This window comes from Suncus etruscus, chromosome 5 (assembly GCF_024139225.1).
Source record: "Suncus etruscus isolate mSunEtr1 chromosome 5, mSunEtr1.pri.cur, whole genome shotgun sequence".
Classification (NCBI taxonomy): domain Eukaryota; kingdom Metazoa; phylum Chordata; class Mammalia; order Eulipotyphla; family Soricidae; genus Suncus; species Suncus etruscus.
The window spans coordinates 149,890,117-149,914,851 of NC_064852.1; the positions used below are offsets into that span (position 1 = coordinate 149,890,117).

Below are 24,735 nucleotides of genomic sequence, written 5' to 3' on the forward strand. Positions count from 1 at the left end.
TTTGAAGTTCTTTGTTCAGGGCCAGGGATATGGCTCAGCAGTAGATTAGTTGCTGCTTAATCGTGTGAGGCTCTAGGTTTAGTTCCTGGCACTGGAAAAAGAAATTCCCTTGTGCCCTGAACAGGCATGTCAGCAGGATTTCTCCTAGCATTGCCTTTGGGCAGTGAGGATGAACAAATCACCAATGGGGAGGGCAGAGACTGAACCTTAGAGACACTGGGTAAGAGCTCAAAAACATTGGGTACCAAATGCTTGAATGTAGCACGTTGATATATTTAGGGGTAGAACTGAGATTTTTGTTTGGAAGTTAAGGAGAACGGTGATGGGTTTAAGACGGTCACTGTCTCAGAGGAAGGAGGTCATGTGTGTACACTTCAGATGTCTTAGATCCCTTAGCATTTTAGTCACCTTCATTCATGACTCATTATTAGAGTAAACACAGTTAACCAGATCTGTGCATCTCACTATGTATCGGTTCTTGATACAAACCTCTTGGTCTTTGAAGGGGTATATATTGCTCTTAGAAGGCATAATAAATACTAATAAATAAAGGAGACCACCTTTTTTTCTCTTGAGTCTAGCCTTTCTTCATTGATTCTCTTCCAGACTTTATACTTACACCAGTCTTTTTGAACATATGTGTATGAGATTTCTAAATAAGAAGTTATCTACCATGAATATTCTGTTCCTTGCTGCAGATAGTATTTACTGGAATTTAGCTATTTGCAGATCTGGTTTTTTTTTTTTTTTTTTTGGTTTTTGGTTTTTGGGCCACACCCGGCGGTGCTCAGGGGTTACTCCTGGCTGTCTGCTCAGAAATCGCTCCTGTCAGGCACGGGGGACCATATGGGACACCGGGATTCGAACCAACCACCTTTGGTCCTGAATCGGCTGCTTGCAAGGCAAACGCCACTGTGCTATCTCTCCGGGCCCTATTTGCAGATCTGTAACTAGGAGCTCATATTTCCAACCCACATTCTTCTCAATGTGCCTTCGGTTTTTCATATATAATTGTGAATTTGAAAATATTTATTATTTCACTAATGCCACTGGTCAGATTTTGAGGGAGACATATTGAATGAATTGTTGGAAACCTTTTAGTTACATCAATCTACTGGTTGTATACAATTGTATTTTTATATGTGTACATGTTGTCCAGTGATGTCATTTTGATGGAGATTTTTGCTTGTTTGTTAGGTCTGCTTAAGAAATAATCCCCTCTATCATGCCGGAGCAGTTGCCTTTTCCATTAGTGCAGGAATTCCTAAAGTTGGTGTCTTAATGGAGTCTGTGTGGAATATGAATGACAGCTGTAGGTTTCAGCTCCGATCTCCCGAGAGCTTGAAAAGCATGGACAAAGCAAGCAAAACAGCTGAAGCTAAGTAAGTACAATACCCTGATAAATCTTGCTTTCCTGAGCCAGTTTCTTTATTTGTATGATGGGGATTGTCCAGGGAGACTAAATTATGTGGTACATCCAGAAGCTCTGACTTCAGCCTTTTCCCATTCACAGCCTCATTGATATTTACCTATTGGCAATTCTCTGGCTTTTTTTTCCTTCCTCTTTTCATTTGTGCAGGGGATTGAACCCCTGACGTAATGTGTATGATGTACTGTCTCTGCTCCTTTAATTAATCGCCTTAGGCACTTACTTTCAGCTGTTTAAGTGAGGCCAGAGTGATGGCATTGCTTGTAAGCACGTAAGCAGGTAAGCAGCTTGCTTTCTTTGCATCAATACCTGCCATCCTATTTGGTCCCTTGAACACTGTCAGGTGTGATCTGTGAGTGCAGAGCCAGGAATAATATTCACTGAGCATTGCTGGGTGTAGCCCCCCACCAAAAAATTAAAAGATTAAAAAATAAGAACAAAGTGCCACACCAAACTGTTTCAGTGCATTTTGCTAAGTGAAAGGGCTGGGGGAAGTTGGTGAAGTGTTTGCTAGCACCTCTTTGGTCGGAGGTTTTGCTAAGGGAAAATGTTTAGAGCCAGGCATACAGTGAGTGTCCAAAACCCAGTCCGTGCTTTTGAAATATTTTTATCATAATTTGTTTTTGGAATCTAATCTTTAAACTTTTTTTTTCCTTTTTGGGCCACACCTGGTGATGCTCAGGGGTTACTGTAACTTGGCTATGTGCTCAGAAATCGCTTCTAGCATGGGACGCTGGGGGATTGAACCTCAGTTCTCCCTAGGTTAGCACGTGCAAGGCAGATGCCCTACTGCTTGTGCCACTGCTCCAGCCCCAATTTTTAAACTTTTAATAAAGTATTTAATTTCATTTTAGTCTCATAAAACATGTGACCAGTACCAAAGCGTGAAGAAATAACATTTAAAATACTGTTGAAGGGGCCAGAGCAATATAAAAGTAGTAAGGCATTTGCCTTGCAAGAGTTTGATCTGGGACAGACCTCGGTTCAATTCCCAGCATCCCATATGGTCCCATGAGCCTGTCAGGAGTGATTTCTAAGCAGAGAGCCAGGAGTAACCCCTGAGTGAATTTAGGTGTGGCCCCAAAACTAAGTAATAATATAAAACATTGTTAAAAGCATACTGTTGAAGAAGTGTCTTCCAGTTGTATGTAGGCATTAAAAAGAAGTAATTGGTATTGTAGTTATTAAAAAGATTTGACATTTTCCACTCGTACTGATTATATGTTTATTGGTTATTGCTTTTCCTCTTAATGTGACCGTATGGGGTACCTGGGATAAAGTCATGGTAGCCCACTTGCAGGCCAAATACCCTACGCATTGTAGTATCTCTCTGGCCCTGTTGTTGAATATGTTTAAAGAAAGAAAATCTTTAGAAGCCAATGCTGTTAAAATTTCTACCTAATTCAGGGTTTTTTATTTTTTATTTTTGGCTTTGTCTTAATGCTTTCTGTTCTAATGAAGGACACAATAGACTTCTTCCATTTGTGTATTTTATCCAAAAACACCTAAGAAACATTTTTAGTTTATAGAAATTTGTACAACGAATTCGAAATAAATTTTGTTTGTTGTTTTTGGGCCACACCAGCAATGCTCAGAAGTAGGTTTCTCCCGGTTCAGAAATCTCACCTGCAGCCTCGGGGACCATATGGGATGTTGGGGATCAAAGCTGGTTCATCCTAGGTTGGCAGTGTGCAAGACAAATGCCCCACCCCTGTGCTTTCATTCTGGCTTGCATTTGAAATAAATTTATATACACAGATTAAATAAGATGAAAAAAATCGGGCCCGGAGAGATAGCACAGTGGCGTTTCCCTTGCAAGCAGCCGATCCAGGACCAAAGGTGGTTGGTTCGAATCCCGGTGTCCCATATGGTCCCCCGTGCATGCCAGGAGCGATTTCTGAGCAGACAGCCAGGAGTAACCCCCTGAGCACCGCCAGGTGTGGCCCAAAAACCAAAACCAAAACAAAACAAAGAAAAAGATGAAAAAAATTGTTAGATGCTAAAACTATTGAAAATGTAAAAGATTTTACTTAAAAATACTCACTTATTTTAATACATTTGGCAAAAAATTAACCCTCTAAAATGAAATGTTAGAAGCAATCATTTTTGCAAATCAGTAGCGTCTTCTTTGCAAAGAGTTTGCTTTAAAAGCATTGCTCAGGCTGGCTTGGCGGTTTTCTGATGTCATGCGGCCTGTGCAACTGCCTGACTGTGCCTGTGGCCCAAGCAGAGAAGGCTGATTTTCTGTGGCCTGTTCCTAAACTGGACGGTCTCATGATGGTGGTTACAGAAGAAATGTGTTTTGGGATGAGAACAATTGCAATGGTCCTGACATATAAGTGTTGTTTTTTTTTTAATATGTATAGTTATACCCAGAACAAATTTGAATAAGACATATCTTAGACTAAAATCTTATATCTGTTTCTTAATTTAAAAAAATGCGTTTTTTACAAACTGTAGATCATTATATAATTTTTGCAGTTATCTCAATAAGGAGAATTTTTCTCTCATTTTTGATTTTTGGGCCACACGGATGGCACTTGGGTTACTCCTGCCTCGGCAGAGCTCAAAAATCACTACTGGCAGTCTCAAGATGCCGAATATTAAACCAAGTTGGCTGCATGCAAGGCAAATGCCCTGTCTGCTGTGCTCTCTCTCAGACCCCTCAACAAGCAGAATTTATTAACTCATCGTTTCTTAGTTCTGTATAAGGCTTCAAGAATGAAATTTTATGTACCACTTCAAGTCAAGTTTCTTAATTAAATTATAAGAAATTAGTGATTTAGGGCTTTTAATTTATGTTTTTACCTTTTTTCGTTGTTGATTTGAATTGCTATGTCTAAAGTAGGCTTCACTCATGGGGAAAATATATTAGATCACTTAAGACTCATGAAAAAGATGTTTATAAGTTGAGTTTATCTTTTGTTGTTATTCCTAGATAAGGCTTATCTCAATCATTGTTTCAAGTTGTTATGCTCTATATATGGTTCCCATTTGAAAATGGTATTTAAAGATATTAGTCACTGTGTACCTCCTTCAGTACCTTGTGTCCTAGAAATTTATCACTTTGTGTAGTATTTAGTTTCCTTAGAAGAAATAAACTTAAGGAGTCTTAAAAATAAACCATTTGACCCTTGTCTCTCTCACTTCATTTTCCTAATTCTAAGGCTATTCTTATTTCTATTCTCAGGCCTGAAAGTAAGCAGGAGCCAGTGAAAACAGAGATGGGGCCTCCACCGTCACCTGCATCCACTTGCAGTGATGCCTCCTCTATTGCCAGCAGCGCCTCCATGCCCTATAGTAAGTTGGCATGGCCATTGCCTTCTGGTAGAAGAGGACTCTCACTGTCCATGGTCCTCTGCTTATGGTCACCTTTCTGTGTATGCGCATGTGGGTACTTAAATGACTTTGTTTTATGAAGAAATAGCAGTGACAGGTTGCTCGCTAACCAGGCTTGTTCTTTTCAGAAGTTTGGCATAAACAGCTTGCAGTGCCAGCCAGAATGGCTGCTTTGGCTAGAAGCTCGGCCTGCCTGATTGAGATGATCACTCACTCTGAGAAACTGCTTAGCAGTTGTGGTCTCAACATTTACTCAGAAAATGTAGAATTTATGAACTGCCTATTGCATTTTGGTTTTGAGAGTTTTATTTATATATATATATATATATATATATATATATATATATATATATATATATATATATATATATATATATATATATATATAAAACTCACAAAGTATTTCATAGTAGTGTTGCTTTGCAAATGAGAACATGAAAACTTTGAAGAGCAAACCTAAAGACTTTTTGGGTTAGACTTTGGGCAGATTGCCCCGACTTGAAGGTTCTGAATTGCATCTTTTTACCCCCTTCCACGGTTGTTTGTGATAGTGTTACTGTAGTTAGGCATACGCTGAGAATGCAGCTTGTCTGTCAGGAATTTGCTCACTAGAGGTAGACGTTGATCATTGAACTTCCTGTTCAGGAAGCGGGGTTTTTACTTAGTCTTCTCATTTCTGACGATTGTGCCTCATCTTCGTACATGAATTCTCTAAGTCCCTTCCACATTTTCTGACCATTGTGTTGTCTTCTCAGAACGGCGCCGGTCAACCCCTGCCCCCAAAGAGGAGGAGAAGGTGAATGAAGAGCAGTGGTCTCTTCGGGAAGTCGTGTTTGTGGAAGATGTCAAGAATGTCCCCGTTGGCAAGGTTTGTTCAGCTTCTCTAAGAACTTCTTCTCTTCTTCTCTTTTGGCTGACAGGGTTGTCAGAGTACTGATCAAAAGCCAAGAGGTACTGAGTGATCAGCAGGCAGCCCTGGCAATGCTGTGTGGAGTTTTATTCCCAATCTAGTGTCAGCTACGCCTCTGTCCCTGAGCAAGAACTGAACCAATGGTTATTAGAAGCCCCTGGAGGGTTTATGGTGGTGATGTTATTTTCAAAACCTGTCCGTTGGAATAAGTAGATTTATAAGAATACTTTTCGACACCATTCTCTGGGCCTCTAAGATACTGCTAGTGAAGCTCATCTCTTGAGGCCATCTGTACTTACTCCTCCTCCCAAGGAGTGGGTCTTGCCTTTGCACACCATCCAGAATGTCCTAACTTCTGCTTTCCTCTTCCCACATATTACAGGGGAAAAAAGGGCAGCAATAGCAATAAATTATCTGCAGAGAAAAGGTTTTACCTCACTGCTTATTCAAACCTGCCTTTATCCTGCACTGACTTAAAATAGAAGTAGGGATTATGAGCAGGCATTTTTCTGAGGTCACATTGACTCAAAATTCAAAAAGAAAAACGTTCAAAAAGCAAGAGCAGAGAGTAGATTCAGGTATCTCAATTGGCTAAATTTTCCTCTGCAGTCCAGGAGGGCTGCACACTAAAGATTGTTGTCTGCATTTGTGGACAACCCCCGACTCCCCAGGCGCTCTCACTACAAAGCAGAAGCTCTGTATTAGTGACACACAAGGCCATCATCTGGAGCCAGTCTATTGCCAAAGATGGCTGTCCCTGGAAAAGGACTGTTCACAATGGATTCCTCAGCTAATAAAGAGGAAGGAGCAGGGGGATAAACAAGATTTCTAGTTTCTCGCTTTATATGGGCTGTCAATGTGTAATTACTGGGTCTGTGATTCGGGTCTGGATTTTGCCTTGACTCAGCCATCAGCCACAGGACTAGGTCTTTTCAGATTAATTTTAAGATTTGGCAATAGGAGCCTGACTCATCAATAAATGCCTTCACTGTTGAATTAGTTCAATGACTGAAATCAGCCCATTGATTTCCTGTCTGGTATCCTGTGCCTGTGCCCTGACATTCTAGGTGCTGAAAGTGGATGGTGCTTACGTTGCCGTCAAGTTCCCAGGAACATCCAGTAACACCAGTTGTCAGAGCAGCTGTGGCTCTGATGCTGACCCTTCCTCCCTGCTGCAGGATTGTAGGTTGCTTCGAATCGATGAGTTGCAGGTAATTGTAGCGGAGTTGCCTAGCGGGGGCATTTTCAGGATGACAGTGTGAGTGTTGCAGGATTTGTCATAAAACCATTTATCTTTCATAGGTTGTAAAATCTGGGGGAACGCCTAAAGTTCCCGATTGCTTCCAAAGGACCCCTAAGAAGCTCTGCATTCCTGAAAAAACTGAAATACTAGCAGTGAATGTGGATTCCAAAGGTAAAAACCGTCAGTAGCCTTTGCAACGGGTATACTCTTCTATCCTTTGAATACCTGTGGACTAAATGGGAATATGATAAAGTGGTTTGAGCTTTGGCGAACCTTTTTTTTGGGGGGGGGGGACATACCTGGTGACACTCGGGTTACTCCTGGCTGTGCGCTCAGAAATCACTCCTGGCTTGGGGGACCATATGGGACACCAGGGGATCGAACTGCAGTCCATCCTAGGCTAGCGCATGCAAGGCAGGCACCTTACTTCTAGTGCCACCACGCCGACCCCGCTTTGGTGATCCCCCTCCCCCCTCCGCTTTGGTGATTCTTGTGTTTAAGTCTTGTGAGCTCAAATTGATCTGCTGAAAGTCACAGCTATATCCGGAAAAGTGAGGGAGTCATTCACAGGAGATGTATAAGCAGTGCTGTCCACTTGTGTTTTTGAAGGTGTGCATGCTGTCCTGAAGACTGGAAACTGGGTTCGGTACTGTATCTTTGATCTTGCTACAGGAAAAGCAGAACAGGAAAATAATTTTCCTACAAGCAGCATTGCTTTCCTTGGTCAGAATGAACGGAATGTAGCCATCTTCACAGCTGGACAGGTACAGTTCTTTGTTTTTTGCTTTTGAAAAGTAATGATAACAGTATTGTCTTTGTGAAGCTTTGGATCTGATTCCAGTTTGCTTGTTAGTAAACTAATGACAAATATAGAATATTCTTATTTTTTATTATACTTAGTTTTTCTCTACACTCATTACTATTTTCCTCTGTTATAGGAGTCTCCTATTATTCTTCGAGATGGGAATGGTACCATTTATCCAATGGCCAAAGATTGCATGGGAGGAATAAGGGATCCTGATTGGCTTGATCTTCCACCTATTAGTAGTCTTGGAATGGGTGTCCACTCTTTAATTAACCTTCCTGCCAATTCCACAATCAAAAAGAAAGCTGCTATTATCATCATGGCTGTAGAGGTAAGCTGGCTTTTTATACTACTTGGCATTTGAATTTAGAGGATACTGCTCAAGTCTAGGGTAACAGTCCTGGCTAACTCATCATTGGCCCACCTGTAGTTGCTAATAGGCTGTTAGGACAAGGCCCAGCATATCAGTGACTCTGATGCAGTATAATGGAGAACAGGGATGTACAGTGTTGCAGAAGGGACTCTACACGACTCTTTTGTAGGGAAAGTTTTTTGAAGGCAGGTTTCTTGAGTACAGCTGGACAGGGCTTCCTACACTGAGAGATGCACACGAGAGTTGTTGTTCAGACAGGAAGGGCAGCCTTTGTAAAGATGATGTGTTCTGAGAATAAAACTTATGTTCTGCTGTTACAGCCGAAAGTTGGGATTTAGATGCAGCAATGAGTGGCAGCTGATAAGGCTAGAAAAAGGACTCCAGTTGCCTTGGTGCTAACCTAAAGGATCTCTGCATTCCCCTAAAAACTAATTCGAGAGAGGTTTTGAGCCTACAAGCTCCTTTCCCACATCACTACCTCCTCTCCCCCCCCAAAAATGAGCTATAGTCAAGGAACATATTTTAGAGACCAAATGGAAAGACTAATGGAATTGTCTTGGCCAGACACATTTTGAGTTCTTGGAAATGATTAAGAGGGGAGGAACTTGAGAGCCCCTAAGGAGGTAAGTAGAAGCTGTAAAACTTGGTGATTAACTAGGTTTTAGCAGCTAATGAAAGGAAGGAGCTATAAAAGCTTCAGATTTGATGTGATTGGGAGAAGGAAATTAGGGTGTACAAGTGGGGTGAAGGAAGAGAAGTTGGATTTTTGAAGATGTGAGTGAGGTGTGCGTTAAGTGTTGGAAGTGGGAGCACTTTGGAGGCATTATAGACTCTGAGAAGACTACTGGATTGGATCTAAGTTTTTTTTTTTTTTTTTTTGGTTTTTGGGCCACACCTGGCTGTGCTCAGGGATTACTCCTGGCTGTCTGCTCAGAAATAGCTCCTAGCAGGCATGGGGGACCATATGGGACACCGGGATTCGAACCAACCACTTTTGGTCCTGGATCGGCTGCTTGCAAGGCAAACGCCGCTGTGCTGTCTCTCCGGGCCCTCTAAGTTTGTTTTCAATGGTCACTTTGACATGCTCTGAAAACTGGGGGGTTGGGAGAAAGATGTTGCTAATGGGAAAGCAAGTGATCCATAGGGGAGATGCTGCTGGCTGAGCAGAAGAGACAATAGAATTATAAGCAATGATTAAGTACTAGATTTGTTAAATATAGGCAGAGTCAAAAATTTGCTTGTGGTTGAATAAGGGGTATCATAGAGGAAACTGAAGGGCAAAGTATTGGAAGAAGGAAATTGTCATTTATTGAAGTAAAGAAGGTTCAGGAGGTAGTGGAATGAGTGTGAGACAAGAACTTTCATTTTTGATGTGCTCGACTTAAAATGGACATGAGAATTTGAAGAGGGAGTTGAAGAGAAACAGTACAGGAGTGATTTCTGAGTGCTGCCAAGTGTGACCCAAAAATCAAAAAAAAAAACAAAAACAAGACATAAACAAGGTGCTTGTGTTTCTGTTTATCTTTGGTGGCAGTCTAGCCTAGTGAGTCTAACCTTGTCGGTGGGGATCTAGAAGGTAGCTGTGAACAGAATATGGCCTCCAGCAATATCCACTTCATTAAAAATATTCCTGTTTGCTTGTCAAAGAGTCAACTCCAAACCTTTATTAAAAAAAATCTTAATAACCCCTGAGCGTCAAACGGGTGTGGCCCAAAAACCAAAAAAAAAAAAAAAAAAATCTTAAAAGATAAAGTTGCTCTTAAATGTTAGGGACTCTGGGTCTGGGCTTGTAGGAGCTCTTATGCCTGGGCCTTTCTGGAAATGCTTCCCCATGTCTCATTTTAGAGGACCTCTGCTATTTGGGGAGCCTCCCCCAGCTCCTTCACATGCTTCTCATTCAGTTCGCTGATCCTTACTCCTGGAGCATGCCTGAGTGGAGTGGGAGACTTTCAGGGAGGTGTAAAGTAAGGCTTGATGTCACTTCTATGGTGTGCCAGTGACTTGTCTTGAGACTGATAAACTTATGAGTCCCTGCACACATCCCTCCAAAATCAAAACCTATCTGCCTTTTGGTATAAGAAAAAGTGACACAGAATGTGGCATTTAAAGTGGACACTTTGCTTGCAGCACAGCAAGTTCAATGCTGCAGGCCACATGTGAGAGTTTCTGCATGTATGGGCTGTTGGCTTACGAATAGCCTCTTTGATAGTGTCGTGTAGTCCAGTGGGCTTCCTGGAAGAAGACTGTGCTGATACTTTCAGTCTTTGGAAGGACTGTAACATATTCTCTAAAGACAATATAAAACAATAAGATGAAGCAGATGGATGGCAGGTGCCAGGAACTTGGTAACATTGGCCTGGAGAGGTGAAGTCTGTGTCTGTGATCCACTGTGAAGAGGCAAAACCCAAGCTGCCTTAACTAGAGTTTAAAATGTGTCTGTCATGGGCAGATGCTGGTGGTGAGACTTGTTGGACATTAGTGCCTGCAGCACACAGTTGCCTAAATTTAAAAAGTTTTTTTAAATGTATGTTAAGAAAAAAACCCAAATCAGTGTCAAATGGATGCAAATAGCCAGCTTTAGCAAATTTAATCTTACGGGATCATCTCAAAGCCATTAATAGCTCCACAGTCAGAATGGTTCTCACCCATCTTGGAGGCAATTGTCTTTATTTTATTTTAGTGGCTTCTATGCTTCCCTCCCCCAGTCTTCCACAGGAGTAGGAGTAGCAAATTGTTCAAATGAACCTTCCCATTGTAGTTCCATGCGTCTCCCCCCCCCCCTTCTCCTCTCTTCTGACTCCTAATTCTAGTTAAAATAAACTAAAGCACATCAATTCCCAAGCTGATTAATACATTCTCTTTAGTCCATTAACTATCCCATAGCTGGTTTTATAGTTTGGGAATATATATATATATACATATATGTATGTATGTATGTATATATATATATATATATATATATATATATATATATATATATTTGGACTCCTTGATAGGTTCATGTTGTGTTTATGTCCCATGTCCCGTTATAGATGAAGTGGTTAACGAAAGCAAACTTAGTTTTGCTATTGGTGGCGGATGTCCATCCTTTAGTTTGTGACTGTTCAGACTTTGGCTGTACTCTCAGGATAGAAAGGGAAAGCTCAGAGCTGACTCCCTCTCCCAGGGCCCACCTTTAGCCATTTGTACCTTAGGGGTCGAGTTCACTATCTAATGTAGGATATACAGGTGTCCTGTCTGTTGTGTCTTCGGTAGGGGATTGTGTGTTCTAAAAATCTGTTATCACCACACCGTGCCTTTGACCATGAAATACTTCGGAGGTGTGTTGCTTCTGTGGTATTTCTGGGGAATTGAAACTTGGTCTTCATGTGCCACAGTGTGATATGACCTTGAAGAGCTGAGAGTCTAAGAGTAAACCTGAAATAAAATATACACCCTTTGCTTAATTGGTTATCAATACTACTTGGGCTCTAACGTGACATAGCAGTGGTGAACATACTGGCCTATTGGCCAGGTACGTCCACTCTCTCATTCCTCTGCTTTGCAAAAAGTATAGATAGTTACTGGCCCTTCACAGAAGGTACAAAGATTCTTTACCATTCCTGTCAGCTGGACACTGTCTTAAAATGAAACTTGCGCTGGAGCAATAGCATAGCGGATAGGGTGTTTGCCATGCATGTGGCCAACCTGGGACTGACCCAGGTTCGATCTCTCAGCATCTCATATGGTCCTTCAAGCCTGCCAGGAACGATTTCTGAACACAGAGCCAAGAACAACTACTGAGTGTTGCCGGGTGTGGCCCAAAAACAAAAAAAGGAAAGAAACTTGATTCATTTTGCCTGGCTTCCTGAGATTACCTTTCCTTAGCTGCAAAAGCTGCTTCTGTTACTATGTTGACCATGAGAACTTCGGACAGGACTTAAAATTTAAAATTTATTTCCCCTACACCCTCTTTTTTTCTGAGCACAGAAACAAACCTTAATGCAACATATTCTACGCTGTGACTACGAGGCCTGCCGACAGTACCTTATGAATCTTGAACAAGCAGTGGTTTTAGAGCAGAATCTCCAGGTGCTACAGACGTTTATCAGCCACAGATGTGATGGAAATCGAAATATTTTGCATGCGTGTGTGTCTGTGTGCTTTCCAACCAGCAACAAGGAAACAAAAGAAGAGGAGGGTGAGATGCAGGGCTGTGTGAGGGGAGGATGGTGTGGCTTTGGGGTGGCACACAGGCCTTGCACTCATGGGTCCCGGGGTTCAGTCCCCAGCACTGTAAAACTGGAGTTATAATGAGGTCTTTAAACGAAATTTTAGAGAATTTTGAAAACATTAGTGAGTATTTAAAGAAAGAAAGAAAGGTAAATCAAAGTCATTGTAAGGAACTTGTATACTCCAGTAAATTGTGACATAAGCAGAAGGTAAAGTGCCTGTCAGAATGAGTAAGTAACATGTAATTAAATTGTTTCATGTGTTTTGTTGCTTGAATACTGGTATGTTTGTACTATACCCAGTACCTGATGAGCATTGCTGATTTTTCTAATTGCAGGTTTTATTACCATGGAACTTATTTAATAAGTTGATCTAACTTGTATTGAAATAACTTTTGTCAATTAAGAGTAGTTGATTGGTTTTGGAAAGGCCACTATGCTTCTTTCCCTTCCTTATATCACAAAGCTTTGGGGGTAGTTCAAACTCTGAGATTTGCCCTTGGTTCTGGATACTGCCCAGAAATCTCTGGAAGCTACTTTTTTGAATAATGGTTTGCAGGTTTGACCTTCATTGTCATGCGATTAAGTCATAGTCTCTTATTAAATCACATGTGAATGAGAATTGTAACACAAACAAAGGAAAAGCTCAAATTCAGTTTCCTTCTTTAGTTTCTTATTTTGGGGCCACACATACTGATTCTCAGGGGTTCCTCCTTGCTCTGCCCTCAAGAATCAACTCCTGGGATTCTGGGGATCAAATCCAGGTCTGTTAGTCTATTTAAGAGTAATCTTATATTTGAGCTTTGAAGGTTGGGTATAATAAGATAGAATAAGGAAATAATTCAGATAGTAAAAATTCCTAGTTCACTCAATCTTCATTGTGTGTTGCTGAGAAAGGGGAAGTTTCTGATGATTAGTCTGGTAAACCAGATCACTGGAACACCCTGGAGGGAGAATGCCATCAAGCCTGATTGTGTCTCTCTCCTGTTTCAGAAGCAGAGCGCTCCGAGAGGAACACATTTGCGGAGCGGCTTTCCGCCGTGGAGGCCATTGCAAATGCCATCTCTGTTGTCTCCAGTAATGGCCCAGGTAACCGGGCTGGATCTTCAAGTAGCCGAAGGTAATGTGATTTTTACCAGGAACATTTCATTGGCAGAAACAAATCTCAGCTCAGCAAGAAATGTGTCTCTTATCAAATGCAGGAGTCATTAGGACTTGCACTTTTGTCTTTTCCTATATCACTCTGGGGAAAGAGGATGACTCCTAGTTAGAGTCTCAATGTAGAACTATGGAACCCAGAGTGCTTCAAATCGATTTTGTGTGGTATTTAGACAAGCGCTCACACTTGATTCCTCCACTGTCTTTGAAATTCGTCCTCCTTGCTTTTCGGGAGGTGAGTCCCTGTAGCTGAAGAACACATAATGTGGTGATCCAGATACCCACCGTCTTTTGCCGCAAACAAGATTGCTTGTTTCAGTCAGTGTTGCAGTTGTCTCAGGCGGCTGTGTTGAATTACGTTGGTGGTCTCCATTCCAGGCTTTGAGTCATGAGGTGGACGGCCCTTTAGAATAACATTTTAGAAATTACTAGGTTTTGGGCCCGGAGAGATAGCACAGCGGTGTTTGCCTTGCAAGCAACCGATTTAGGGCCAAAGGTGGTTGGTTCGAATCCCGGTATCCCATAGGGCCCCCTGTGCCTGCAGGAGCTATTTCTGAGCAGACAGCCAGGAGTGACCCCTGAGCACCGCCGGGTGTGACCCCAAAACCAAAAAAAAGAAAGAAAGAAATTACTAGGTTTGAATAGTTGAAAAAGACCTGGTTTCCTAAATTCTGGGCTCCAAGGCAGGTGGTTAGCAGAAACCACAGGCTCCTGTCCTTGTGTGACAAGGCCAGACTCACAGCCTCCTTCAGGGAAGACTGCCCATTTTGTCCCTTACTTGACTCACACATCCTGATGGGAGATTTACTGAAGACTGTGGTGAACTCAGTCATGCTTTCAATCACAACAGCATGTAGCTGCTACCAAGTGGAAAAGATCACCAGCTGATTTGTTTATAAATTACTTTCCTAGGCAGAGTGTTTGGTCTAAAATGAAAAGCAACCCAAGTACTTCATAAAGAAGTTAGTGTTGGAATTATTTCAGGCATTTCCCTTCCTTGGGGAAACATAGGTGCCAATTGAGTTGGACTCAGAGATGGTCAGTTTGATGCCAGTGCCGCCATAATTTTTTTCTTGTAAAAATTATGTTATATTGGAAGGCAAAGACTAAGAGGAGCTTCAAGAGTGGGCAATGTGTTGCTCAAAGAACTAATTGGCAGAGTAAACTCCTTTGAGCCATTTGCTGAAGATATCACCACAGTGCTCTGACCCAGTGCAAACTCAGGGCTGCCGTCGGAACAGAGGAAGGCGCAGGAGGCTTAATATCCACACTGGGCAGTAGGAAGCCCACAGACGCTGCTTCTCTGAAGTGAAACTCTCCTCTAGCCTTCCATGGATTTCTAGGTGGTGCCCCTTGCTGAGCATGCAGGCGGGCCATCGGGAGCGCTACGTTCCCAACCACTGAGGTGGCAGTATTGAATGGAGTACTGGTGTGTGCCTTCAGCTGGTGCTGAGACTCCTCAGAAGCGTCTGGTGTGGCCCACTGGTTCCCGAGTACCAGGGCAGACAGAGGTAGTGGAGAGCTTGACTGGTACCTCTGATTGCAGGTGTATGTGCTCTAGAGATTGTTAATCTGGAAGACACATGACCTTCACTTTTTTGTCACAGTGGTATGTTTGAACATGACTGGATTCTAAAGCTTCTGTAGCATGGATAGAACGTGCTTACAAAGAGGACATTACATCAGCCTTGAACTCTTCCATATTGTCAGAAAATCCGATGACTCCAGGCAAGCATAGAAGAAGAAATGTCAAAACTCTGACTCTTAGCTGCCAAGGTGGTATCTCCTCACTATTGTCCTCAGCCACTGAGGATACAGGTGAATCTTCATGAATTGTGTACAGCATCTTGAAGAATGTTTTTTTTTTTGTTTTGTTTTGGTTTTGGTTTTGTTTTTCCTTTTTGTTTTGTTTTTAAGGAATCTATATGAGGACCTTGGTGTTGTACTTAAAAGTGTTCTCAAGACCTAATGGAGAGAAGAGGTTAAGGACACTCAGGGGGAGAGAGAGACACACACACCCAGGAATGATTCCCCTCATTTAATAGTGAATTATGCCACATCAACAATGTTGGGAGCTGGCAAGGTCTAGATGAGACTGGTCTCAGTTTAATCTGATTTCACTATATTAATTGATTGTGAGCTAGAAGTCAGAGAAGGGCCTATATATGCATTATTTGGCCTGTGCAATTTAGATTTTTTTTTTTTTCCTTTCCTTTAAAGTACAGTTGCCTCTAGATTAGCGTCTACACTGCTAACTCTCCACGGCTCTCTGCTCCTTGTAAGGTCCTGTCTGCCTTACTCAGGTGGCTTCAGGTGTTGGGTATTTGGCCCCGAGAAGCCCCAGCCATCTGTTGACTTTCATGTTATTTGCTGTGCCTCCCAACTGCTGAACATTGGGTCTAAGCTTAATTAAGGTTGTACAGGAGAATTACCATCCTGCCTCCGGGTGCTGTTCCCTACCTTTGTTGTGGGTGCTGTTTGACCTTGACTAATGCAGCCACTGTCCTGTTTCCTCTATGTTATACAAGTTCTTAAGCTTAAGATTTCTAAATTGGGGGAGATGTAGGTATTGAGATAATAGCATTTACTCCAGATAATGAAAATTGATTCATTCGAGCCTCCTCTGCATACTCTGCCAGAGAAGATTTCTTTTCCTAAATGTGCATCATCACGCCCAAGCCTTTGGAAATACAAGACTTTCTGAAATAGCCTCTAAGAGACATATCTGTAAAGAATTTATTTTGAGGGGGGGCAGCGGAAAACAAAACACAAAATAGTCTTTAAATAATTTAAAATGTCCACAGAAAACACAATAATAACAACCACTTAAATTATTATTGATTTCTTATTTTAATCATTAATCTTGGATTTAATAATAACAAAACATGAGAAATTTGAACAATAAAAAGCTTTCTGAAGGCTCTCTTTCTGGACATAATAGCTGGCAGTGCACAGGTCTCAGCAGAAAAGCCAAGTCTTGGAGAGAAAAGCTGCCCCCAAGAGCAAACTCCTTCCAGCCTTGCGTGTGGCCCTTAAATGGACTCGATTCCCTTAGACCACTCTAGGCTGTGGCTGAGGGACGGAATACTTTCTCTTTCTGCTCTCTCGGTTGGTGTTAGCTCTTAGTGGTTTTTTTGTTGTTGTTTATTTGTTAATTTTTTTCTTTTTTTTTCTTTTTTTCCTTGTTTGCCTTTGTAAACTTCCCCATCAGGCATTCAGATTTTTGAACAAGTAGAAAGTTTACAACCCTGATCAGTCTGTGCTGAGTGGGGTGGGGTGGGGTGGAGGTTGCCCTCTTTTTGTGGTGATGTGCGCAACTGGATTTTAATAAAGTTACTGACACATCAGGGAAAAAGATCATGCCCAGTCATTAATGCAACAGCATATCTAGCAAGTTCTAGTTTTAGTCACTAATTACTTTGGGATGCAAGTGTGTAGCAGTAAAAACAAACAAACCCATAATCCTTTCTTTTTGGCACTGAAAATATCTAAACTTGATATCTGTTTAAAAGTACTGTATAGATGTACATTCAGTGACTTTGAACTCGCTGAAGGGGATTCCGTGGACTAGTAATATTGGTTCTGTGCTCACCAGTGTGTTTGTTCTGCCTGTGATTAAACTTAATACTGATTTAAGCGGGGAAAGACACATTTTTATTTTGCCTACCTGTTCAGTTGTTCATCGACCTTAACTGTACAATAGATGGGTTTCTAATCTTCCTTCGCGGCACCCTCTGTTCCCAATGTGTCAGTTGTGTGGGAGCTTAATTAGGGGCTGTAGTGCTGCACTTGGAGCCTAGGAGCACCAGGCCTCTGCTTCCACACTGACTGGCCTATGATTCCAAAGTGGATATTTGCACTTCACCTCCTGGGTCCAGCGTGTTCTCATGTAGAACAGACATGATCTCAAATGAGCTGTGCCCCGTGTGAAGCCATGGGTCAAGCTCTGACCATGACCTTGCTCTTGGCAGCCTGAGACTACGGGAGATGATGAGGCGGTCCTTGAGAGCGGCTGGCTTGGGCAGACATGAAGCTGGCTCTTCATCAAGTGACCACCAGGATCCAGTGTCGCCTCCCATTGCACCCCCTAGTTGGGTTCCTGACCCTCCTGCAATGGATCCTGGTAAGATCTCTGGCTTGATTGGGTGTTTTTGTAAAGCATAGGGCTCTGTGAGGACAACATTTTCAGAAAGTAGTTCAGAGGCCTGAAGTATGCCCAGGCAGTGTAATGCACTGTGCTTCACGCTGTACTTCACGGGTAGCTCATAGCCTAGTGCCTGGCCCCAGAAATGTCTCTGCTGGTCCTCAGGTCGAAAGACTAAAAGCCAATGTTCAATCTAATTTGGTGATCAGAATTGGCTTCCAGGAGCTAGGATTTAAAAAGGAAAATTCTGCCACATGTTGCTTTCCTGGTTAGGGCTAGCTAGCACTTCACTAGTTGGCCCCAGGCCAGCTTGGCTACTCTTTCTGTGGTCTAAAAGAGCAGTTTCCTTGACACCCTGGCAGTGTGGCCTCTCTGGCTTGGCAGAAGAAAGCCCCAAATTTTTTAAGAGACCATGTTAGAGACACTGGCCTCTGGTGATAAGCTTCCCACTGTCTTTCCTTAAAGATGGTGACATCGACTTCATCTTGGCCCCTGCTGTGGGATCCCTGACCACTGCAGCCACTGGTACCACACAAGGACCCAGCACTTCTACCATTCCAGGTGAGCACCTGGGCTGTGGGTGATATCAGAAAGGCCATAGGTTCAGTGTGAGCCAAGGTTTCTGCAGAAACACCCTTGGTGTCAAGGAGGTCCTAAGGCAATTTATTGTTCAAATTGCCTTCCCTGTGCTGCTGAAATGGTGGCATATATGTACTCACATCTCATCGGTTCAGTCTTTAAAGTGTGTTCACATCTTATAGTCTCCTGAGATATGGGGCACATGGAGGGAGGGAGGGAGGGGAGACATTGGAAATGATTACGTTGTGACTAATAGTAGAATATTTTTCTGGTGTTCTGTTGAATACTTGGCATATGCTTCCAGGATATTTATTCATCCTACCTTTGCTACACTTGCTTTGTTACTAAATGGGCCTACTTCATTACAGGTCCTTCCACAGAGCCCTCAGTAGTTGAGTCCAAGGACCGGAAGGCCAACGCTCATTTTATATTAAAGTTGCTGTGTGACAGTGTGGTTCTGCAGCCTTATCTCCGCGAGCTCCTTTCCGCCAAGTAAGAGTTGGAATGTACTTTTGATAAAAAGGTTTTACTTGTTTCCTCTTCTGGGTCGAAGTTCTGACAGTGGGTGAACCCAGGTGAATTGGAAAGACTTGCTAAAATTGTCAGCGTGTTCCCTCCGTTTTAAGCTCTCGGGCATGAGATAGGTCTCTCTTCTCAGTGTTCCTCAAATGAATACAGACTCATTCTTAGCCAAGTCATGGTGCATATTAATGTGTTGAGAGAATCAGTGTAGTTATTCTCAAATAGGATTTTACACTAGTTTTTTGTTGCTAGTCCCGTGAAACATAAAGATCCGCAGCTTCTCTGGACCCACCTCCCAGCACCTGCCAGGGTCTGCCTCAGACTTGGCCATTGAGTTTTTGGAAATCCTTGGGTCTTGTAGTCATGGTGAGTTGTCAAAGATTTTTGCTAAGTGCTCATTGCTCATACTTTATTCTGAGGGCAAGGGTTTTTATTAAATTTTTTATGTATGAATATTAACTTTCAGATGAAAATTAGTGAATTCATGATTAAAAATTAAGTTTTCTCATTTGTCAAACAGGTCATTGGTTATTTTTACTGTAATTGTCTATAATTGTTTCTTTTTTCACTAGTCCTTTTTTTATTTTATATCCTCATAGGTGGTTATATTTTTGCCCCTGTATCTGAGAAAACTGTGCAAAATAGAAGGAAAGCTCTCAGTCTGCTTCCTGGTGATATTCTGGTGCTGCTGAAGTCAGCTAGGAAACAAACCAGAGGAGACAGAATTTGGTTGTCTTTTAGGTAGTGGATGTAGATCATTTTGAATGTCAATAGTATAGAATAATTGTCCCAAAATTGCTAATTGCATCAATGATATATCTGGAAATAAATTGCTAGAATGATGACTTCTATTGAAAGAAAATTTTCCCCCCTGTGGTCCAGGGCTTAAGGGACTAGATTGAATGTGAGACCCAGATTTGAGACCCAGAACCAGGTGATCCCAGAACACTGCAGGGCCCCCGTCCCTTAACCAATCTCTCTTACCCCTAGAAAGTCTTATTAATTGCTTGGTAATTTAGAAAGTGCTAGGACAACGTGTCACCATAGATTCTCAGTTTACCTAGCTAGGGTGGTTATGGGGCTTTGGATAGAGAGATTTGAGATTAAGGAAGAGCATTATTTTTAATTTTAAGAATTTCCTTCTAGTCTCTCTAATTTCAGGTATGGGTGGTTGGATTTTTGCTTTTGTACTACTGAGCTAGAGTATATCTCACTGAAAGTATCCTGGTTAATAAAGGCGCATAGGGTTCTATTACTCTCTACCAACTCAAATGACCTGAGGTGGACATGATGAACCCAACCAGCCTGCCAGCTTCCCTTCTTTCATCTTTTCATCCCTCTCTCCTTTCTTTTTCTCTTTCCTTTCTCCTTTCTTTTTTTGGGGGGTTCACACCTAGCTGTGCTTAGTACTTTTTCCTGGCTCTGCACTCAGTGATCACTCCTTGCATTGGTTGGGAGGAATCATTTGTAGTGCAGATCATCAGTCCTCTCTTGTCTGGATGAAACACAAGCAGCACTCTACCCTCTGTACTTGCCTCAAAACTTGTTTTTGCTGTAACCAATGCATGAGGCATGTTCTTTTAAAAATTAAGAACCTGTGGGCCCGGAGAGATAGCACAGCAGCGTTTGCCTTGCAAGCAGCCGATTCAGGACCAAAGGTGGTTGGTTCGAATCCCGGTGTCCCATATGGTCCCCCGTGCCTGCCAGGAGCTATTTCTGAGTAGATAGCCAGGAGTAGCCCCTGAGCACAGCCAGGTGTGGCCAAAAAAAAAAAAAACCAAAAAAAAACCAAACCACCTCATTGAAGAGTAAAGCTTTATCACTGTTGTCCTGTAACCTGTAACAAGTTGGAATATGAAATATTTGTAACACTTACAGGGGCCAGAGTGATGGTACAATGGGTAGTGCATTTGCCTTACACGCAGTCGACCCAGGTTTGATCCCTGGCATTTCATTTGGTCCCCTTAGCCTGCCAGGAGTGATTTATTTTTTTATGTCGATTTTTATCACTCGATAAAAGCTCTACAAAAATTAGCAGAGTTCCACAGCACTGAGCTTAAGGAGTGATTTCTGAGTGGAGAGCCAGTAGGAACTCCTGAGCCCAGCCAAGTGAGGCCTAAAAAACAAAAACAAAACAAGCGAAAAACCAGAGGTTTTTGTAACATGTTACAGTATTATGTCAGAGGGTCAGTGAAGTGAATTGGGGTGATCTAGTGAGAAATGTGTTTATTCAGGTAGGGAGTTCTACAGAAGTGAAGTCTGAGTAGTATTAATGAAGAATAGGTAGGAGCCAAAATGAACAAGAAATACCATACTGTGGTACGGGGTATCTACACGGACTTAACCAGTTATCAGCGGAATATCAGAAGAGAATAATAGTGAGTCTGAAAAATTAGGTTAAAGTACCACTTTAGTCTGAATAATGGTGTTAGTTGGACTAGTAGAGAGCGGGTTATAAGAATAATAATGTTCCGGGGCCGGGCGGTGGCGCTGTAGGTAAGGTGCCTGCCTTAACTGCGCTAGCCTAGGAGACGGACCGCGGTTCGATCCCCCGGCGTCCCATATGGTCCCCCAAGCCAGGAGCGACTTCTGAGCGCATAGCCAGGCGTAACCCCTGAGCGTCACCGGGTGTGGCCCAAAAACCAAAAAAAAAAAAAAAAAAAAAAGAATAATAATGTTCCATATTATTTAAAAGAAAACAATACTATCTCCCACAAATTCCTTGCCCCCCCCCTCAGTGTTTATGATTTTTAGTGGGGTACATTAGTTAATGAAACATTAACTTTTGAACATGCATTTCTTTTTCATTACTGGAAAAGAAATCGCTTATAACATTTGCATATGTCATTTTTCTATTTTAGGGATGCAAGAGGGATGACCCCATTTATGTCGGCTGTAAGTGGTCGCGCTTACCCTGCCGCAATAACCATCTTAGAAACAGCTCAGAAAATTGCCAAAGGTAATTCATTCCAGTTCAACATGAGGGCTTATTTTCAGCATGGATAAATTCTTCTCTATCCACGTGGTGCTATCATTCAGAGCATCGTGATCCTAAGTGCCATAGCTAAAATGTGTCCAGCTGTTTGCCACTGGAGGGGAGGGACAGGATCTTTAAAAAGAGAGTTTCCTTCCCTTTCCTCTTCCTTTCTAAGATAATTCTGGTGAATATATTTGTGTGCTTATATTGTTTTCCAAGTCTGCTAACTTTTCATCAAAAAGCAATGAGTATGAAATTCTTAGAAGTAATTCTCTGGACATTTTTCTTTTGAAAATAAAGTTGGATCACTTCAAATACAGATTGGTCGACCAATATCTATTTGTTGGTGATGATGAAGCTGTATAGAATTAGGTAGATGCCTGGTTTTACTCTTTTTTGTTGTGTTTTGGGCCACACCCGGCAATGTTCGTTCAGGGTTTACGCCTGGCTCTGCTATCGGGACTCACTCTTGGTGGGTCTTGGGGAACCAGAGGGCATACTGGGAACCAAACCAGGGCCAGCCTTAATAAGGCAAGGACCCTACTTATACTTTCTTTCCAGTCCTTGCCCTATAATTCTTACAGGGTTTGGAAGTTCTGCTTGGTAGAAACTAGGAGTCCTGAAGAATTTCTCTCTCTTTTCCTACTGCTCTCTTCTAAAACACCAGAGGAGGAGTTAGCATCTAGTAAACACATCTCTTAGGATTAAATCTTAACCTGTGTGCTGCAGGGCTAAAGGTTCAGGTGGCTTTGGGGGGGGGAGTAGTTTAGTTTGAATTGTCCTAATTTTCAGGATGCAAAGACACATTTCCCCTCCTGTGTGCCAAGTTGAATGGCTTTTAAAAATACAACATTTGGTAGGGACTGGAGTGATAGCACGACTGGTAGAGCATCTTATATGTGGTCAACCTGAGTTTAATCCCAGCCATCCCATATGGTCTTCTGAGCTCAGAGCCAGGAGTAACCCCTGAGCACTGCTAGGTTTGACACCCCCCCCCCCCCAAAACACACACACACACACACAACCAAATAAACAAAACAAAACGAAACGAAACAAAAACAACCATTCGGTAATTTGGTTTAAGGGGGGCTGAACAGTTATTATTTTCCCTTTTGAGGAGAGTTGCTGATGGCCATGATTAGGTCCTTCCTTGATTCACAAACTATTTATGAACTACTGTGTTTGTCTTTTTAGCTGAAGTGTCATCGAGTGAGAAGGAGGAAGAAGTATTTATGGGAATGGTCTGCCCACCAGGCACCAACCCCGATGACTCGCCTTTGTATGTTTTATGCTGTAATGACACCTGCAGTTTCACTTGGACTGGGGCAGAGCACATCAATCAGGTGCACTGTTACATGCTTGTCTCTTCCCTGACACTGAGAGACGTTCAGTTTAGGGGCTTTTTTCCTGTCTTTTGCCCATCTTTGGAAGTATGATTATTGGCTTTGGGATTAGAAGAGGGTTTTTTTTTTGTTGTTGTTGTTGTTTTTGGTTTGTTTGTTTTTGGTTTTTTGGGTCACACCCAGCAGCGCTCAGGGATTACTTCTGGCTCCAGCTCAGAAATTGTTCCTGGCAAGCTCGGGGGACCATAGGGGATGCCAACGTCCTTCTGCATGCAAGCCAAACACCCTACCTCCATGCTATCTCTCCGGCCCCAGAAGAGGTTTTTTTGTTTTTTGTTTTTGTTTTTGAATTCTGAGTTGTTAGATTAGCCAAGGGAAAAGAATTTTAATAGAATCTCTGAATAGATGAAGCAAAGGAATTGATTGTTGAGTATTTACGGAATCTTAGGAGAATTAGAAACCTTTAATGGGTAGAAGAATCTGATCCGTAAGAATTTTAATAGAATCTTTGAATAGATGAAGCAAAGGAGTTGATTGTTAAGTAGTTACGGAATCTTAGGAAAATTAGAAACCTAATGGGTAGAAGAATCTGATCCGTAATACAAATGTTATACAAATTTTAAAACCATAATTCCCTTTCTTGGATGATTAAAAACCATAGTATGATGAGGCCGGAGATATAGCATAGAGGTAGGGTGTTTGCCTTGCATGCAGAAGGACGGTGGTTCTAATATCGGCATCTCATATGGTCCCATGAGCCTGCCAGGAGCGACTTCTGAGCACTGCCGAGTGTGACCCAAAAACCAAAGGAAAAAAAAAACACCAAACCAAAACCACCATAGTATGAGCCATGTTTTGCCAATCTCATTCACAACTCTTGTTTCCAAAGTTAGGTATACGTGAAGGTATTTTAATATAGACTTTAATACCTTTACTTTATTTCTAAAATCAACATATATAAATGTATTTTAATATCACTGGATTGAATTACCTTATAAAATACCAGAAATAGGGACCAGAGTGATAGTACAGAGGATAGCGAACTTGCCTTTGCATGCAGCCAACTCAGTTTCAATTCTTGCCATCTCATATGGTCTCCTGATCACTACCAAGAGTGTTACTTGAGTGCAGAGTCAGAAGTGACTTACCTCTAAGCATCTCTAGCTATGATCCAAAGGAAAAAAAGAAACTAAAATACCAGAATTAATTTGGGTTATGAAGCATACATACCTAGCTTTTCTCTAAACACACCCTCTTCATTGCAGGATATTTTTGAGTGTCGAACCTGTGGCTTGCTGGAGTCCTTATGTTGCTGTACCGAATGTGCCAGGGTTTGTCATAAAGGCCATGACTGCAAGTGAGTACTGTTCTGCCACCATTCTTCGCTATTGGCATCTTTTCGGCTTGTCTGGGAATGGGTGCTATTGAGAATTACATATTTAGTGAGTCAAAGATGCCCCTCTACATCAGCATTTGTATTCAGCTGTGGCTCTCTTTAGGTATTAAGTGTGCAAATGCTTGTGTCCTCGGCCCAGTCACTCTTAATGCTTTCTACTGCGCGTGTGCGTATGTGTGTCTTCCCATGTCACTGGTGGAAACTGCTGCAGGCATTAAGATTCTGGGTGACCTCTTGAATGGTGCTTGCTCATTTCTCCAGTTAAATGTGATGACCTCCCCTGGCTAGTTTGTGTATTCCCACAGC

General features: G+C 42.1%; 1 protein-coding gene across 1 annotated transcript in view; it reads left to right on the forward strand.

Annotated features, from left to right (window-relative positions):
- The window catches only part of UBR5 (ubiquitin protein ligase E3 component n-recognin 5), a 120,666-nt gene that overhangs the window by 53,789 nt on the left and 42,142 nt on the right, over positions 1–24,735 (forward strand). The window contains exons 14-28 of the mRNA XM_049773823.1: positions 1,198–1,382; positions 4,620–4,729; positions 5,524–5,636; positions 6,746–6,889; positions 6,981–7,092; positions 7,531–7,685; positions 7,860–8,057; positions 12,069–12,279; positions 13,304–13,430; positions 17,440–17,591; positions 18,078–18,173; positions 18,560–18,683; positions 21,575–21,672; positions 22,885–23,033; positions 24,299–24,390. Of these exons, the coding sequence (XP_049629780.1) occupies positions 1,198–1,382; positions 4,620–4,729; positions 5,524–5,636; positions 6,746–6,889; positions 6,981–7,092; positions 7,531–7,685; positions 7,860–8,057; positions 12,069–12,279; positions 13,304–13,430; positions 17,440–17,591; positions 18,078–18,173; positions 18,560–18,683; positions 21,575–21,672; positions 22,885–23,033; positions 24,299–24,390 (2,066 nt within the window). The remainder of the gene's footprint in view (positions 1–1,197; positions 1,383–4,619; positions 4,730–5,523; positions 5,637–6,745; positions 6,890–6,980; positions 7,093–7,530; positions 7,686–7,859; positions 8,058–12,068; positions 12,280–13,303; positions 13,431–17,439; positions 17,592–18,077; positions 18,174–18,559; positions 18,684–21,574; positions 21,673–22,884; positions 23,034–24,298; positions 24,391–24,735) is intronic.